Below are 18,359 nucleotides of genomic sequence, written 5' to 3' on the forward strand. Positions count from 1 at the left end.
AATCTTTTGTTATACATAATCATATTATTTTGCTTTGTCTTACTTCTAAAGGACGAAGCATTATATCCTTATACATTCCAACTCTTTCCTCTGCATTTTCAAGAATGTCTTCAGGCCTCTGCACTAATTGATGCAAAAATTCTGACATCGTAAGTGGATCTTCTGCAGTCTGCGGAATGAAAAGTTAAATATTTCACGATACAGAAATAAAATAATGTACTAAACTAATTTTTGTCTTTACTCAAAGGTAAATAAAGTAGCTTTCCAGAGTATTACAATGAGTATTAGTCCAGTGATTGCTGACTGTGATCCTATCCTGATGAAGTGTAATTTCTGCAAATTGAGAGGAATGTGCCTAGAACTTGCATTGATATCTCTATGGCCAGCATTATAAACCAGAACAATTCAACCTGAATTAAAAATTAATAGCTTCATGAAAAAAAAGAAAATGTATTTGTAGTAGTCTAACACCAAAACCAGAAAACAAGCTAGTATCCTGCAAATACTAGAAAAACTTGCTACAATAAACAGAAATTAATAATACTTTTATTTGCTTAGACCCAGAAACAGACAATATAGTGTCACCATTCTCCTGATATACCCTTTTAACTTATGGCAAGAAACAGTTCAGTGACTTCTGAGTTAGAGACTGAATCCAGGTTAAGCTATACAATAATCACCATTTGCTGTCATTTAAACCTACCATTTAAGTATTATCCCACATCTCTTAAAGCAGAACAGAAACTGAATTAAGATTAAAGTTGAGCAAAATTAATTCATGATGTAGTATGGTGGTATTTTAGAATATTGGAATTTGTTCTGCTTTGTCTAGAGTACACTATAGTACTTTGCAGTGTTTAGAAATTGGCAATATTTACCTCTTCTTCCTGCTCTTCATCTTCTTCTTCACTCTCTTCTTCATGCTGATCTTTCTCTTTCTTATGCTTTTCAATAACGTTAGGATCCCACTGGTTCCTCTGATATACCTGCCCAGAATCAGGGTGTTGCTTTTGTCCTGATATTCTTTGGCATAAGTCATAATCTGAACACTAGCAAGGAATAATTAAAAGGAAATCATGTGTTTATGTACTGCTATAATAATATTATTTTCCCTGAAACTGCAGAATGGAGGGTAGGAGTCTGTCTGGGAAATCTTTGGATTCATAAACTTCTCCAATAACATTCTGAGTAAACAAAATTTTCAAAAGCAGCAAATATTAAAGAAAGACTTAAACACTTGCATAGTTTTTCCCCATCAGCATTCTACATTCCATATCAGGAGCGTAGCCATTACTTGAGCACATTTTACCATGCAAATTATACCTTGTAGTATAAAGAGTGTAGGTGTAGTTTATGGATAAAAGTGTTTTGCAGACAGGCTTGTGATTGCTCTTGCAATTAATGCCAAAGTGGTTTAAACTTGAGCAAGATCAAGTCAATTTTATTAGGTCCCTCTGACCTCTCAGAGCTCTACTATTACCCAAAAGCATAGTGCCACTGCGTCAGAGGCTAAAGGAGTTCAGCAGTTGGGAGCTCTGGAAGAGTAAGCAATGGTCTTTCCATAAAAAGCCCTGCAGACACAAATTTAGTTTAACATTAAACACAGATAGATCTGGATGTGGTCTGTGGTGGTGAAATTATTAATATTTAAGATTTGAGAGGTCTGCTGAAGAAGTTTACCCTAACTAAAACATTCCTAACTAAACATCCTAACTAAAACATTTACCCCAACTAAAACATTCCTTTCAACTAAAAGCTAACAGTCTGTGACTCTTTCCATCTCCCCACTTCTGAGCTAATACTGGGTGTGCCACTCCTATAGGCTCTTCCCATAGAGCCTTCTTTCTACATTGCCACACTATGTACTGTTTGATTCGTTCTTAGAATTGTGGCTGTTAGCAAGCTACTAAAGGAGTCAATCCATTCTGGGGATGGATACCTGACTTTGTTAACATTGAAAGGATTGTTTTTCCTCACCTCTTTCTTTTTTTTTTTCTGAAACAAAAAGCTGGTTGAGTCTCTGTAATCACTTAACAGAGAACAGGGAAGCAGAGGGGGAGATGCTGTCTGAATGTTCGCTTACTATGATCATAGTTAATAAAGCTTCTGTCTGACCTGTCCTAAACTGTACTTGCATTAATACACACTTGGAGTCCCCTGATCTCCAAGAGGTCTTAAGATGGGTATCTTAAAATTCTACTATGGAATTGGGGGTGGGACACAACAAAAAATAAATAATCATTCTTCCTTTCTAAATCACTAACACCTACCCTTCAAACATATATGAAAAACCTGAGATAACAAGAAAATATTGTAGCTGTTAAGGTCAAATTGTTACAGAAATGAAGAATTGATTTCTACAGAAAATACAGAGTTTTTGAGATCGCATTGCTAGCGACAGGCATACTACACTCACTTTCAGATCCCATTGCTAGCAATAGGCCCACTACACTCATTTCCTGAGGTATCCCTTGAAGTATTACAGTACTTCAGGATATTTCTATATTTCTATGGTGAGTCATACAGCTGACATGACTGCTATATGACATAGCACATTTTGAAATAGGGAAGGAGAAATTTGATCAGATATGGTTCTTTTTTCAAAGATGCATTGTCTGTCCTTTTTCTTGGAGAGACAAAATTTCTCTAAATTAGTCTGCTAATAACAGTATTTCATTATTCCCAGAGCTATCTAGAGTCTCCCTTCTTCCTTTCTTTTTGATATAATGAAAATTGTTACAATTCTGACATATCTGTGAAAACAGCTTGAACCCACTGAAATCAAAGACAAAGTTATTCATTTGACTTTGGGGCAAGGATTTTTAATGAGCATTCAGTCTCAGTCTTCTTCCCAGAGGAGAAGATAATGTAACTACATGAAGTCAAGAATTATGTTTTATTTCTAGTGTAGCTAGTATCACTCTTCTATTTCTACTGTTGCACATGAAACTATACAACATATATTCTCAAGAACTGGGATTTCTCACTCTCTGGCATGAAAACAAAGATTTTCTGTAGCTGGAAAAAATCAAAACTGCCTGAAAAGCAGCACAAAAATATGTTTCTCTGATGTTTTAAGATCTTTCCATGAGCATAGAAAAAAAGGTTTGAAGTAGGCATTCACAAATTTTCATTATGCATGGTCAAACAAATTAGGTATCAAAAGTATGGAATTAAAACCAACACAGACTTAAGTCTGGCAAAGTGATAGACTAGGTCCATGCACTGAAGCTTAGCATCTGACAAACCACACAGATATGACAACCGGAATCAAAGTCCCAATGGGAATGGAGCACAAGACCAGAGGCTGATTATTCAGAGTTGCCTTGGCAGTCATTCTGCACATTCAGAGTAAAAGATGGAAATAAACTAGTTGATAATAAATAAAACATTGCAAGAGGAAGGGCCTGAACCCTTGTTCATGATTATATATACCGTTATTTTGTCCGCATGGAGTCTGGCAAAGTTTGGTGTGGGCCAGCTAGTATTCTTCCTGGTGAATAGCTGGGCACAATCTGGAGAATGACACAGGCCTAGGGCCTTTCCTAGCAGGCAGTTTGGACATGGCCACCCCATTCTGACTAACAAGACAGGTGAGCTATGTTCTGCCAAAGCAGTTGGCCTGATATCTAAAGAGTCACTGTTGCCTTGTTTGATTTACTAATCTGGACATAGCCAGCAAGTCCATTCTTTTAAGGTCCTTTGAGAAAGTTCTCATAATCCTACACTAACAATGGTTTATGTTTTTCTAGTTATATCCAAGTCACTTTTGTAAAGTATCTGGTATGTCACGTTACTACTCATGAAGAAATTGAGATTTGTAAATAAGATGAATTAATAATGACCAAGAAGCAGTTTCACAATTAGTGAGGAAAAAAATAAAATAAAATAAAATAAAATAAAATAAAATAAATAAACCAAAACAATTTGCTTTGTAACTTCCATATGTGAAAAGTTTCTTCCTGAAATACATGAATGGCAGGTGTACATGTATGCAAAATCCTGTAATAATCAAGTTATTCAAAGTTTTTTTTCTTGAAAGCTTGTATCTTCTAATTCATAGAGGTGCTACTACACCTGCTACAGAACTGCTACTGAAGTTTTAGGAAATGTTCATTATTTTACATCAGCAATGCTTATAATGGAACAAACTAGTGTAATCACATCCCAATATAAAAGAGAAAAATTTATTATTCCTCAATAAATACTATAGTCAAATGCACAGGGGGAAATACTATCTTTTGACTTATGCAGCATATGAATCTACTGATTAGAAAAATTACTAGCAAGTTACTGCAGATGACATTACCTTAATGTTAATCAGGAAATCCGGTTTTAATTTTAGATTCTTTATTTTCTCTATTTGCTGTGAAACAGACATGTATTCCTCTGAGAGAGAAGGAAATCCACTGAGAACATAACCTGCCAAATACATTTTATTAAATATATCTTTTAGAAGGTTATGTCAAATATAGGACTAGTCAGACTCATCTCCTTTAAACAATACATTTACTTAGTGGCACAATTTTAAACCATGTACATGATATAACACTGTTAAAAAAATTGTGCACTCATGTCTACTTCAGATGAAATACAGACAAAAAAGTGTGTTGTTTTCAACTTGATAGAGGACTCTCAAAGTTTATTAACTTAGTTAAGAAATTGTCCTGGTTTCAGCTGGCATAGAGTTAATTTTCTTTCTAGTAGCTGGTATAGTGCTATGGTTTGGGTTCAGTATGAGAAGAATGTTGATAACACACTGATGTTTTCAGTTGTTGCTAAGTAGTGTTTAGACTAAGTCAAGGGGTTTTCAGCTTCTCATGCCCAGCCAGCGAGAAAGCTGGAGGGGCACAAGAAGTTGGGAGGGGACACAGCCAGGACAGCTGACCCCAACTGGCCAAAGGGACATTCCATACCATGTGACATCATGCCCAGTATATAAACTGGGGGGAGTTGGCTAGGGCAGGTGGATCGCTGCTCGGGAACTAACTGGGCATCGGTCAGCAAGTGGTAAGCAATTGCATTGTGCATCACTTGTTTTGTATATTCCAATCCTTTTATTATTATTGTCATTTTATTATTGTTGTTATTATCATTATGAGTTTCTTCCTTTCTGTCCTATTAAACTGTTCTTATCTCAACCCACAAGTTTTACTTTTTTTTTTCCTGATTCTCTGCCCCATCCCACTGGGTGGGGGGGAGTGAGTAAGCGGCTGCATGGTGTTTAGTTACTGTCTGGGGTTAAACCATAACAGAAATATAAGAAATATGTAGACATTAAAGCTCATATTCGGACCACCTGCTTCATGTGCCTAGCTCAGACATTGTAGTGCCTAAAAAGTAACAAGTTTTTAGTGACCATTTTTGCCACTAAAAGACTTTGTAAAAGGCATTACAAAAAGTAGCCACTCTATGATACAAAGCATTTAAAGGAGGAGTCTAGGCTTTTTATACAACTTTTAAAGGTATTCACTTCTATAGGCAATGAAGAGAGCCTGAACAACTCTCTGGGATACATAGTGCACCTGGATGTTAAATCCTCTCAAAAGGACGCACTATGCACGCAGTATGTGTACTGAGGCACCCAACTTGGTAAGTATCCATTCACTCAGGATTCACAATGCTGACTCCACTTTGGCAAACAGACACCAACTATACATGACAGGCATGGTGGTAATAATACCTTTTTCTGGTATTAGAGTGCTCAGCCCCACAGATGAGTAGGGCTTCATGTTCCTAGGAGAGTACTGTAACTACTAATGGTTGCACGCAGTGCTGTAAGAACTACTGTCTAGCAAGGAACTCAATATTCATGAGGCCAGAAAGAGGAACTAAACAAGAATCAGGTGGATTTTTTTAGCCTAATAATGAGAATATTGCCTTAGAGAAATGGTGCATGCTCCAAATCCTTAGAATTTTATGTGATAACATTTAAATGCAAGTCTATGCAGCACAAAAACATCGCAGCAGTCTTTGCAGGAGGTATTAGGACTGAAGTCTCCTCCTTTGGGGAGCTACTATCCATAGATGCAAAATTTATAGAAGAGGATAAGCAAGAGAGAGCTTAATGTATAGTCATTCCTCTGGGAAATGAAAATCCTGGATTCTAAGTTGTTGATGCCTTCAGAGAATTCTAACTGGTAGTGAGATGTGGGGAGTCTGCACAGCCTCTGCTTATCAACACATCCCGGACAGCAACAGCTGATGTGAGAGGAATGGGAGCGTCACATGGGAAAATATTACCCCGAACTGTTTGTTCTCTGAGAGGGTGTTTGCCCCCAAACCAATAATGTTGTGGGGAGACTAACAATGACAAAGTTTACCTAAGGCAACCATCAACCAGATCAAATAGTAACCAGGGGATTACCAAGAAACTTTTGAAGAGAGAAGGAACCACCTTGAAAAGAAGCATCAAAATTCATGACTGGGGGAAGAGACCTTAGAGTGAGAGCAAGGTAAAAGAACAGCAGCCTAACCAGGTTTGATGGGCCAGCACTGCAACCTTCTGTCTAGGCCTGGCAGAGGAGCCTCCCTGTTGGATGCTGCGAGCAACCTGCATTTCTACTACTGGACTGACAGAACAGGGTTAAACTTAAACACATAGTGACCCACACCTCGAGTGTGTGTAGGGGACCTCATGGGGAGCTTTCTCACTGGTGTGTGCATTAGTAGACGGTAGGAAATGGCATAGACAGACAAAGCTAGAGCACGCACATTTCCAACAGAAAGGGTGCTTAAATAGCTGAACATGCATTCTCGGAAAAGGGAATGTGTGCTTGTAACTTCCACCCATCTTTGAGAGAGAGTTTGCATGCATAACCAGGCAAGTTTGAGTATACTCTTTGGAATTAGTTTTAGGAAGGTGTTCAGACATTTGTAGGTATGTATTAATATGTGGCAAGTGCCTAGTGCTGCAGCTTGTCTGTTGTGTAGCTGATACTGAACCTTTTCACTGATACCAGTTCACTGATTGTCAGTTACTTGCCATTAATAAATCAATAAACAACTTTGGTACTGATTTGATTTAAATCATGCTAATTGAGCAGTTTCCCCCCGTGATAATGGCATAGATTTTTCCTTTGCAAATATTATTTAGGCTAACATGATATGAACCTCTGGTTGTCTTCTTGTTCTATTAAAAAAAAAAAATTAGCAAGTATATCAGCTACATAGAGGTTATAATTCTGTATTTTCTTACCTATAATACCCTAAAATACAAGTATGCTTGTTATTTTCCAGTGCCTATGTTATTTTAAAAAGAGACACTGCTTATATCAAAAAACAGCTTTAGAAGCTTTGTATCTGACCTCCCTCGGAAGTAAAAAAATAACCCAACCAAAACTCTGGTTTTAGTGACTTACAATTTTTAAATATTATAATTTGCTTTAGCACTTCTGAATATCTTTGACAAATCAGTCTCCAACATAATATGTGCTTATTATTTAAGTCAGAAAATATAATCGAAAATAATTCCTTATTTTGTGTACTGTTTAGAAACTTGTATTTTACACTGTTAAAAACAAACATTAAAAGTAAAAAACTCAGCCTCTCATACAACACTGTTTCTAAAATCTTTAATGAATAATTAATAGCAAATTGACTGATTAGTTCCTGCTGAAAGCCTACTTAACCTTTCCAGGGATTATATTAAGATAATAGTTGCTAAACAAAAAGTTATTAGAACTAGAAAATACTTAACAAAAATCAGTTTTGGAGATGAGTTCTAGCGGGTAGGAAAAATATTGAGGATATAGGTTATTCTACACCTTGCTACCTTGGGACATGTGTAATACAGATATTGGCTTGGCTACAAGAACCAAACTTTTACCAACTTTATAGTCATGTTTCCAGTCTCTAGAATCTCTGTGGTCCTCTGTCATATACACATCTTAGGCATTCATCATCAGATTGACTCAAAGAGGGGAACTCAGATGACACAGATGTCTCTTCAGGCTTTTATTAAAGTCCTGACATATGGATTAAGAGACTGGCATTTCTGCTGCTACTTCTTCCCTCAAATTTTTGTTTCCTCATCATCTCCTTTTTTTAATTTCTTCACTATTTCTCCGTCTTTTGCCTACTGTTTTAAAAGCCTGGTTTCATCAGGTAAGGTTGCATCTTTTGCAAAACAGTTGACTAGAGAAGGGGCAAAAACCACAGAACTGAAAGCAACTGAAAGCTTATAGAAGCGTCCTAGTTTTCAGAGCAGTAGAAACTTACCATTTTCTTGGCACTATACCTGTCTCTCTCCTATAGTGGGAATTTCAAATAAAAGTCAGCACCAGAAAAAGAGACTGCATTTTCTTTTACTTCCTTTCCACTTAGCAGTATATTTGTTTTCTCTTCAGGAAAGCAGGTTCAGAATCCAGTAAGACCTGTAGCACTAGTCTTAATTGCCTCAATTAACATAATCTTTCCTCAAAAAGAAGAATTATTCCCACTACCAATACTATTCTCATCTAACTTACTCTCAGTGACAAAATGCAAAGGGAACAAACAATGTTGTAAGAAAAAAAAAAAAAAAGACCGTAATACTTTGCATTTTCAATAATCTGTTTTCCTTCTTTTTCATTATTTTAAACGTTTAAAATATTTTTGCTGGTGTTTTTCTTTTTTTGTTGTTGTTATAGAAGTATTCAAACAAAAAAAAAATCTGCATTTTAAATCCTAAAGCTTTTCTAACCGGATAATATTGTCACATGAGAGTCATAGCAACACTTAAAATCTGGGGCAAATTAATTTTCTCAAAAATTAACACAACATAGGACTGATATGACACATTTAGATCTTCCATATTGGTAAATTAATCCCTAAATACACTCTCAGTTTATGGATATTCCACAACCTGAGGAGCACAAGAAAAAGTGCTACAGTCTAACGCAAAATAAATTATGTTTGAGCAGTAATGGATGCAAAGTGTGTCAAAATTATAGCTAGCTCATCCTAAGAAGTTTAGGCTATAAATACTTACCAAAATGAGCAACTTCTGGTGACTCAATCTTTTTCAAAATCATTTCTGTAACCAGTTCTTCTGAAATACTTTGACCTTTAAAAAGCAATTCTTGACACTAAGGTAAAATGCAAAACATAGTCTTATATAATATGTATTTGTCAAGAATGTGACAAAACATACTAGAAGATTAGACCTTTACCTTAAGCCCATATTCTGTTTCTTCATGAATATTCATTTGAAGTACTTCTAAAGCTGAGGAAGCACATCAGACAGAATAAAATTAAAATAATTAATAAAAAATATTTTATATACAGACATGTACATGCAGATACATACATACACACACACATAGGAATATGTATGTGTGTTCCATGCAACCAGACTATTTTTGAATGAGTAGCCATTATATTTAGGGCCTTTATTATATTTTGTCCATCCAGAACTTGGTGCCTTCCGACAACGTCTGGGTAGATGTTTTTCCCTACAATTTAACCCTATAGATACTACAGACAAATGCACAACAGCAGCCTTGCAGGGTTATTTCAACTACTAATTTATATCAAATTAGCATTACTGCTGTGTAATCCAGAGATGAGTATTTGAGCTCAAACACTTCCCAAATTTTAAAAGCAAGTTTTAGAAAAAGAACTGTTCAGACACACAAACCCATCTGCTTTAAAAAAGCCCTTAAAAACCTACTTCTTATACAGTCCAATTATCTAAAATTAAATACTAAATTTGACACCCATCAAATTCAAAGACCTGCCCTCTGTGGACAGTGACATCATAGCAGAATGATCCTGGAATTCTTTCACACTTCCATACCATTGAAATAAGCAGACAATTAACAAAAGTTTTCAAGAATGACCCTTAAGGCTACATCTATATTACTAATAAACCAGGCCAGGGAAAGATCCTGAAGCCAGGTGGCTCATGCCTATACAGCTAAAATCTTTCTTCTCGAAACATAGTGGCTGTTTTCAAACGGTTCCTATGAGTAATGATGACTGTTGCGCATACTATCCTTCATACTATGAACGGATGTTCAGGAGAGCAGTATTTGCCATGGGCCAAAACTGAGACAGAGAATGTACTAACAAACAACACAGACAGCTGAAAATCAGCACTGTACATGTACCCTGGCCCTGTTTTATTTATGAGTATTGTCATATTAATTGGATAAATGGATAGAAAGTATTTTGTCAAATTAAAAAGACTGTGAACACCTTTCCTATTCAGTAATTCTCTATCTTGGATTATTTTTTAAATAAATAACACAGTGCAGGACAGATATGGATACACTGCAGCAAGTCCAGTGGAGGGCACCAAGCTGATTAGAAGTGTTGAGTGTACTAGGAGAGGCCAAAAGAACTGGCCTTGTTCAGCCTGGAGAAAACAGGGCAGCTGTAATTGCTGTCTAAAACTACTTACTGGGAAGGCACAAAGACAGAACCACTGTCTTCACGGAAGTGCAGATAGGACAGCAAGCAACAGACACAAGTAAGAACAGGAGAAATTCCAATGGGGTAATTAGGAGGAATTTTTCATCATGAAGGTAGTCAAACATTGGAAAGTGTGGCCAGGGAGGTGGTGGAGTCTTCGTCCTTGGAGATACTCCAGATTCGAAACAGCCCTGAGCAACTTTCTTTAGTTGACCCTGCTTTGAGTGTGAGGTTGGTCTCAGTGACCTCTGGAGGTCCTTTCTGAGCTAAATTATTCATGTTTCTGTATGCTGAATTTGTTTCTTTCTTTTTTGATGTGGAAAATGAAAGAAAACCATTAGCAAAAGTTGAAGGAATGTGTGTATGTACACATGTGTGGGTACACTAGACAGAAGGAGATTAAAAGAAATACCATGAGCAAAAGAAGAAAAGAATAATTCTTTGAATCTACTAGAAATAAGGCACAAAAATGCAATAAGTGAGATTTACATCAGTCATTAAGAAAAACCTTCTAATGGCAAAGACTGTGTTACAGAGATAGCCCAGAGATTTTTAAAAACAAAATTGACAGACATTTGTCAATAATGTTTTAAATACATTCAAACAGTGTGGATTGGCTTAAGTACATTCCTAACATCCCTTCCGATTTTGGTTTGATCAATGTTTTAGGCCAGGTATTAATTTTTTTGTTAGACAATCCTATGAATTAAAAATTCTATATTGACATAAGTCAAAAAAGCACTGAATTTTACCATATTATAGTTCCAAATCTTCAAAATAAGATAAAGATACTTCATTTGATAAATAACCTTACATATTCACAGGAATATGAAGTGTTACATTGTCCACTAGAGGGCTTTTATTAGAGTAATAAAAAATACTAGGGGGCACATTTAAAAGAAAAAATGTAATGAAAATCAGTATATAAAGAGTTAGTTCATAATCAGAACAACTGTATACATATAATCCATAAAATCAGATTTATAATTTGGTGTCCCCAAAGATGCACTCAAGAAATTGCTTCATAGTTAAGGTTATTATGTGCTTTCTTTTTTTCTACTTAAAAAGATTATATTAGCCTTCAAACTGGTAGGACAAATTTGGTGGAAAAGTTTTCTTTTTTCAAAAAGCTTAAGTGAATGAATTTATGAATTATAATGTCATGGATACAAAAATATTACCAGAGCTTTAAAACAAAAAAACCAACAGATTTTTTAATATTTTTTAGTTACTGCTGGCAAAATCAGTACAAAGGAAAACTGCCAGAGTCTTAATTATTTTTTGTAAGAACCTAATTTCATGCTGAGATGCCTCAAAAATGAAAAAAAAATCTCTAGCAATATGTTGATAGGGAATAAGATAATGTTATAAGCAACAGGTTTTACTCTACAGATCTTCAAAAATCTTTGATGAGAGGGACTGTCAGAAATGGAGCTGGATAGCTTAGAAAATGAAATGATGTCTTGTGTTCTGGTAAATGCATGGTGGGAGAAATTAACTACACCTTCTGTAATAAGCCAATATTTTTGTTTTAGAAATCTGAAAGTGCCAGCTGCCATTCCTTCCATTATTACTTATACTGATACAAAAGTTACACTTCTGTTTCCTGGAGTACATCCCCCCTTGTATTAGGCACTGCACAAACAGAAAGGAAAGATCTTCCTATTTTTTCATGGTCTGTATTGGAAAATCTCTGTGCTCTCTGGAGTTGAATGAGTTGCTTCCATGTGAACAAGAAGGGTCACATGAATTACGTTATAGGATTTGGAACAGAATTTGATTATTATGTGTTACGTATATCCACTTCTGGGTTTAAAAAAAAAAAAAAGTTATTTTCTAAGCCTCTCTATAACTAAAAGGCTATTTTTCAGCAATTGCATTTCTGGCAAAATGGTCCTTATCAGTAGTCTTTACTGCAATCAGAAACATGCCATTTTGAATTACAGGGAACAGCAAGTATATTCTAAACCAAACGATATTATGAAGCCAATGCAATGTTCCAAATATAGTGTATGTTTACCTTCTATGAAAATGCATTTCCATATTTCTGCTAGTTTTCTAGCTAATGTTTTCTTTCCAGAACCCTTAAAATGAAAAATACACATTTGAAAGAAAAACAAGCAAAAGGAAAAAAACCCCCAAACATATTACATAATAAAGAATATATTTTCATATGATAAAAACAATTAAAAGCTACCATCGGGATTAGGTCCTCTGAGTTATGCACTGTGCAAACACAAACACTCTTTTTAATACCATCCTCTATTTTATACTGCCTAGCATTGCTAATTACTGTTACTGCCCTTTGCAATTAATTATCTCCAGAGTAATTATACTGACTTTGTTTCTGAGTAACTCTATCTAAAACTCCACTATGATTTGCCCATAAATTCCTATGAGAAACTCTTTAGACTGAAATTTATTATCTTCAGTCTCAAAGCAAATTATGACGCAAACCTGTTCAGCTGTTTCTGAGTAAGGTACATAGGGATAGTATTCTTTGACTAAAACAACAAATACATAAAAATTGCCCTTGTTAGTCCACAAATCTGGTTTAGATACTGACAAAACATTTATTTTATCACTTACATGAATCCTGAGGAACCAACATAACCAAGAGTAATGAGGCCTCTAAGAGCACAGCTACCTGAATGGGATTTTGCAAAACTCACCGTCTTCCACCCTCTAGGATTATGCCCTTTTTTCAAGGGCGTACAAGACGACCTTTTTTGACAGTCTGTTTGCCCTAGATAAATTTTGTGATTAAAAAATAGTAAAAAACAACAAATAAATCACATTCCCAGTTAACAGTGTACCAGCAAACACTCCAGACTACTCATACCTTACATTTTACAGGAGTGATGAGAATATATGTATTTTGCTTTGCTTTAATGGCACAATGTTTTTAACTTAAAAGATACATCTTAAATAAGATAGATGCTCTACACATAAACCATATAAATAAAAGATATTATCATAAAAATAGAATATTTAATTCCTTGCTCTCCTGATGAGGCCTGTGCAATTTCAACCCTTTGTCAAAATTTATATTAATATCAAAGCATCTACTGAAGGCAATGATTTCAGATGAGAATATATATTTATTATATGTTTTTTGCATTGTCTTTCACTGAGTATTTTATGCTGGTTTGGTCTATAAAAATGTAAAGTTTCCTTTCTCATGTAAGGTTAGAAATTTGGTGTTTGTTTAAAACTAAGCGAGCCAGTCCACTGTGCTTTTCTACTGAGCTGAATGCACTCTTTCAAGTCTCATGGTGACCATAAGGCACGCTTGTTGGCTCTCACTTTATACAGTCTCACTGTGATGTTTGCAAGTCATCCACTTGCAGAACACCACCCTGCCTCCTTTCTCAGTTTGGTCAGATGTAAAGATGTGCAGTCAAGCATTACCCAGCAACTGGAGCCAAGGAGTACAAAAGGATGCAGACCTGTGCAAACTCTAGGGACTGGGAGCCTTCCAGCCTGCTGAAAGTCTCCGAAGAAAGGAAACATAGCCACATCTTAGCACTACGGCCATTTCCCATGATATAATCTGCCACCATCATGTGACTATGTGCTGGCATACTGCACCGCATAGGATGGTTCTACATTAGTGTGGGGTGTGGTGCAGAGAGGGACTGGGGCTTGACTGGGTGGGTCAACTGGCATTGAAGTTTGGGTTGATTACCAGCTCTAGGTGCACACCATTGACCTCTCCACCTGCTAGGCAGTGCAAAGCAGATTTCCGTGTGGTCATTTCAGGCTCCGTTGCAGTACCTAACAGAATCACACACAAACGCAGATGGCAAGCTGCTAGAGGACCTTATGTTCACACTGGCTGTGGGGTGCTCTGAAGGCAACTTTCATGGGCAACTGCAACGTTCAAGAGGAAAGCAGCTTTCAGGGCACCAGTGCTGTGTTTAAGTGCATACCAGATTCAGTATAGTCATAAGGCAAACATGCACCAAAAAATAAACCCCTTCAGCAAACTAAGGCACTAATGTAAAACCACCCATGGAGTCTCCTGCATTTGGGAAAAAGAAATCTGAGAAGTCTAGGATTACAAAACATCAAATTTTCCTCAGTAAAGGAGGCCACAAATTATTTGAGAAAAAGACAGACCTTGAATTATAGTTAAAATATAGTACAAATGTCCTTACCAGGACACCTTGGTGGATTTCCGTTATTCCCAAATATATGACATACAATTATGTCAAAGTTTGAATATTAAAGTTAAAACATCTAATACCTCATTGCATGTCTGTAAGTCAGTACATTAACCTGAAGGCACTTTTGTGCCTATTTATGTTTTTAATCTGTCAAGTTTTTTAAAAGTTAGACTACTGAAATAACATAAAAACAATCCAGTTGCCAATGTGAAGGGAAGAAACTTTTCAGGCTACATGTGACTTTTAAGTACAGTAATAACACTTTTAATTGTAATTGACTGGTCACTCAGGCAAAAAATTGGCCTCATTAAATGAGATCAGAATCTTTAACACACTGCAGGATTTGCAAAGTGGAAAAGATAAAAAAGTAGGTCTTTGATCTTTTTGGCAGCATCACTAAACTAATGTTTTGAAAGGAAAAGTAAAATTGTTAGCAGAATATCTGGAGAAAAAACTTCTATCAGACATCTTACTGGCTTTCCAAGGATAATTAAGCAAGTGGGCTTGGATAACAGAAAGGATTTTTCAGCTTCATCTTCATCGAAGATGTCTGCAAAGGGCTGAGCTTGTTTTTCCTCTTGTGAAGCCATATATGATCTAAGACTGGGAGAAAAAGAAAGCTTGTTATAAAATACAGTAACTTACATATCTGTAAAATGACAGATACTTAAAAATGGAACTGAAAAATAATGTGATACAAGGTGAATTGCTTTGTAACAAAATTTGCTATAAGAAGAAAAAGCATTTAGAGAACATACTACAATGCACTCATTACTAAGAGAAGAGCTGCTTCTGAAAAATAAGGGGTTGTTGGAACCACCCCCGATCCCCAGCTGCAGCTATACGGTTGTTGATAATGACTTCTTCCTGACTCTCAAATTGCCTGTTGCTCTTTTTTAAACAGCATGTAGTTGTTTCATTGCCTTTTCCTTCCTGTTCCAATTACCACACAGTTGTAACTTCTCTGTGGTCCCTGAAATGGACCATGGCCCTGCTAAGACCTTCGCTTGTCAGCTTCAGACACAGAAGAGCCCAATCATGGTCAATGGAACTACTTGCTGTGTCCACAGCTAGGTACATGAGTAAGGCTTTGCAGAATTAAATCACGGTTCATGATCTGTTCTGTAATCCTCTCATAACTCCCAGCTCTTCCTGGACTGCACGAGATTGCACATCCAGCGCTATGCTACAAAGTAAAACAGAAGCAAGTTTCGAATTAAGCTAGGCTGGAGCAAAATTCGGGTGGGCCTTTTGAGCAAATGGGGTCCAAAAATGTGAGACTGACGAAGCACGGCTTCGAGAAAGCATACCTTTTGAGAAGCATTTTTTCGAGAAAACCTCGCTTTCTTTAGAGGGCCACTTAAGTCTCAGCCCCCGGCGCACCCCATTTTTAAATTAAAAAAACTTCTACTTCAGGATGAAAATCTGAAAAAATTTGGTTTGAAACATCAAACTGAAACATTCTGACACTTTCAGAGTAAGACCTTCTGAGCGATAGGGACAGTATTTCAATATTAAAAAACCCACCATGCACAGACCAACCCTCCATTTCTTTCATGGAAACGCACTAGCTGAACTTCACCTGACATTTCCAGCAGTTTCACTCCTTCCCCAACCTTCACAATTACGGCGCAATTTCCTAATTACAAAAAACACCCCAACCAAACTAAAGAAATAAACCAGACCCCCCCACCGCCCCGACTAAAAGCTAGGCGGGGCCTTGTTCCCCCCCCCCCCCGCCCTCCCCGCCCCTCCAGCACGCCCCTGACCGGCAGCGCGAAGACGATCGCCCCGGTCGGCGCCCCTCAGGAACGGGGCCGTTGAGGGGGGGGGATCACTTACGTTGAGCGAAATGGCGGCGCAGGGGGCACAGCGCCGCCGCCGCCGGCTCGTGTACGCCCGTAACCCGGGCAACCGAAGAGCACCGCCCCCTTTCCCTTCGCCCCGCCCCGTCGGAAGGCGGACGAAGGCGGAGACACGCCCCCAAAGCCCGCGCGGGGAGGCGCCGCGGGCGGTAGGGGGCGGGGCTTCGGAGCTGTTCCTGGTGCTGACCCCCGCGGGCGGACCTGCAACGAGGGGGGCCCGGCGGGAGCAGCGGCTGACGCCGCCGCCGCCTCGCCTGCCCCGCCTCGCCGCCTCCGCCGCAGCGGGAGCGGCGCTGCCGAGGGGCCACGCGTGACGCGGCTCCACGGCCCCCGCGGGCGGCGGCGCAGGCGCTCTCTCTCTCTCTCTCGCCCGCCGGCGGGCGCGCCTGCGCGCTGGCGTGCCGGCACTTCCGCCTTCCACCCGTCCCGGTAGCGGGGGCCGGTCTCCGGTCCCCAGCCCCGTCGAGTTTCCCCCCCCCCGTCCCCTGCCCGCCTTACCGGCAGGAGCTCTGCTTTCCCTCCGCTGCTGGCGGGCAGCCCCCCTGCCCCTCCTGCCCCCGCCGTGCCTTGGGGCCGGGGCAAGGCCCGAGCCCTGCGCGGCCGCCATGCCGGCGGCGGCCGCTGCCGCCCCCCTGATCAGTTCAGTGCAGAAGCTGGTGCTGTACGAGACCAGGGCTGTAAGTAGCGTCTGCCCACCCCCCCCGCGCCCCGCCGCCGCTGCCGGGGGCCGGGGAGGAGCCCCGCCTGACGGCCCCCGCGCTGGGGCAGAGCGGGGGGGGGGATGTCCCTGCTCCCCTGTCGTGGGCCTGCTGCCTCGGCTGGCCTGCAGCTTGTCAAAAAACCCTTCGTGACCTTTCTCTTCTTTCGTTGTTGGTTTAGGGTTTTTTTTTTTTTTGGTCACTCATCCAAAACATACCAATAACTAAAAAAAGTCTTTAATATTCTAGTCTTTCCCGTGTCTCTGCCTTGTGACTTAAACAAAGAGCTGGTTTCTAACCTAAGCCTGGGGTCTGTAAGCTCGGGCCCCTGCGCTGCCAGGCGGCGGGGGTGGCGGCTGGGGCGAGGGGGGGTGAAGTTTAGGCCCCACGTTGCTGTTGGTGTTTGCGCAGCTACCTGCTTGTTTTGTTGTGTGGTTGCCGTCACTCAGCCCGGCTAACGGCGCTGACTCGTATACTGTGAATTAAAACTGGATAGCTGAAGTTGTCTGCAATTAAAGATTTAAGATTTGAATTAAGAATTTAAACAGGGTGGCTGTAGTGGTTATTGCCCGCACCTGTCTCTCTGCTACTTCTAAGAGATTCCGGTGCTCGTTGTCTGAGTGGCTTGTGCAACAACTTCCAGAGTTTTCAGCCTCGCCTCTGGAAGTCAGCTGTTGAAGATTTTTAGCATTCCTTAATATTCCGTTGCAGAAACTGGAGAGATGTGTTATTCACAGAACTTTCTGCTGTGGGCAAAGTGGATTGGATGTTTGAGTGATAATTGCTTCTTTAGCCATGTGATGAGCACTATGTGTGAGTCAGAATCTGAGTCTTACTGTAAATAACCTGAGATAATACCACTGTGTTTATCATCTTTTAGGTCCCAATCACACTTCTTTGTGTAGTTTCTCTTGTTTCATAGTATGGGGTTTTTTTCACTTGAGGTAGTTTTGGATAGAGTTAGGTACCATGGCTTTAAATGGAACAGTTAGCTCTAGTGCTAAGTTCAGCTGTTACCTGTCGTGATAAAGATAGTTTATACACTGAAGTCAGTGTAGCCTCTTGAAAGCTTACCAAAATGGCTCATGTAGGCTGAAAGGAATGCAATTTGGCCTGTGCAAGTGGTCCCAACGCAAAGAATCTGACTTGCAGCTTTGGTTCTGTCAGAAGTAGGTTTGTGCTTTTTGTGCTAGTTCCCCATTAAACAGCCTGTGAAACAGAGGAGGAAGATT

The 18,359-nt window shown here is 39.1% G+C and overlaps 2 protein-coding genes across 8 annotated transcripts in view; one reads left to right on the forward strand and one right to left on the reverse strand.

The window, feature by feature from the left end:
* The window catches only part of LOC128139185 (zinc finger and BTB domain-containing protein 24-like), an 85,625-nt gene extending 69,192 nt beyond the window's left edge, over positions 1–16,433 (reverse strand). For all 6 annotated transcript variants that reach the window (XM_052781238.1, XM_052781237.1, XM_052781240.1 and 3 more), the window contains exons 1-8: positions 16,407–16,433; positions 15,038–15,167; positions 12,416–12,479; positions 9,153–9,205; positions 8,972–9,068; positions 4,310–4,422; positions 879–1,049; positions 44–169 (exon numbers count right to left, since the gene is read on the reverse strand). In XM_052781238.1, coding sequence (XP_052637198.1) covers positions 44–169; positions 879–1,049; positions 4,310–4,422; positions 8,972–9,068; positions 9,153–9,205; positions 12,416–12,479; positions 15,038–15,154 — 741 coding nt within the window. In that variant the 5' untranslated portion in view covers positions 15,155–15,167; positions 16,407–16,433. The remainder of the gene's footprint in view (positions 1–43; positions 170–878; positions 1,050–4,309; positions 4,423–8,971; positions 9,069–9,152; positions 9,206–12,415; positions 12,480–15,037; positions 15,168–16,406) is intronic.
* A 461-nt stretch (positions 16,434–16,894) lies between these two features.
* The window catches only part of FIG4 (FIG4 phosphoinositide 5-phosphatase), a 75,062-nt gene continuing 73,597 nt past the window's right edge, over positions 16,895–18,359 (forward strand). The window contains exon 1 of one of the 2 annotated variants that reach the window (XM_052781246.1): positions 16,895–17,106. In XM_052781246.1, the coding sequence (XP_052637206.1) occupies positions 17,035–17,106 (72 nt within the window). In that variant the 5' untranslated portion in view covers positions 16,895–17,034. The remainder of the gene's footprint in view (positions 17,107–18,359) is intronic. The other variant, XR_008234270.1, reaches the window with a different exon arrangement.

Source organism: Harpia harpyja, chromosome 3, assembly GCF_026419915.1.
Source record: "Harpia harpyja isolate bHarHar1 chromosome 3, bHarHar1 primary haplotype, whole genome shotgun sequence".
Lineage (NCBI taxonomy): Eukaryota > Metazoa > Chordata > Aves > Accipitriformes > Accipitridae > Harpia > Harpia harpyja.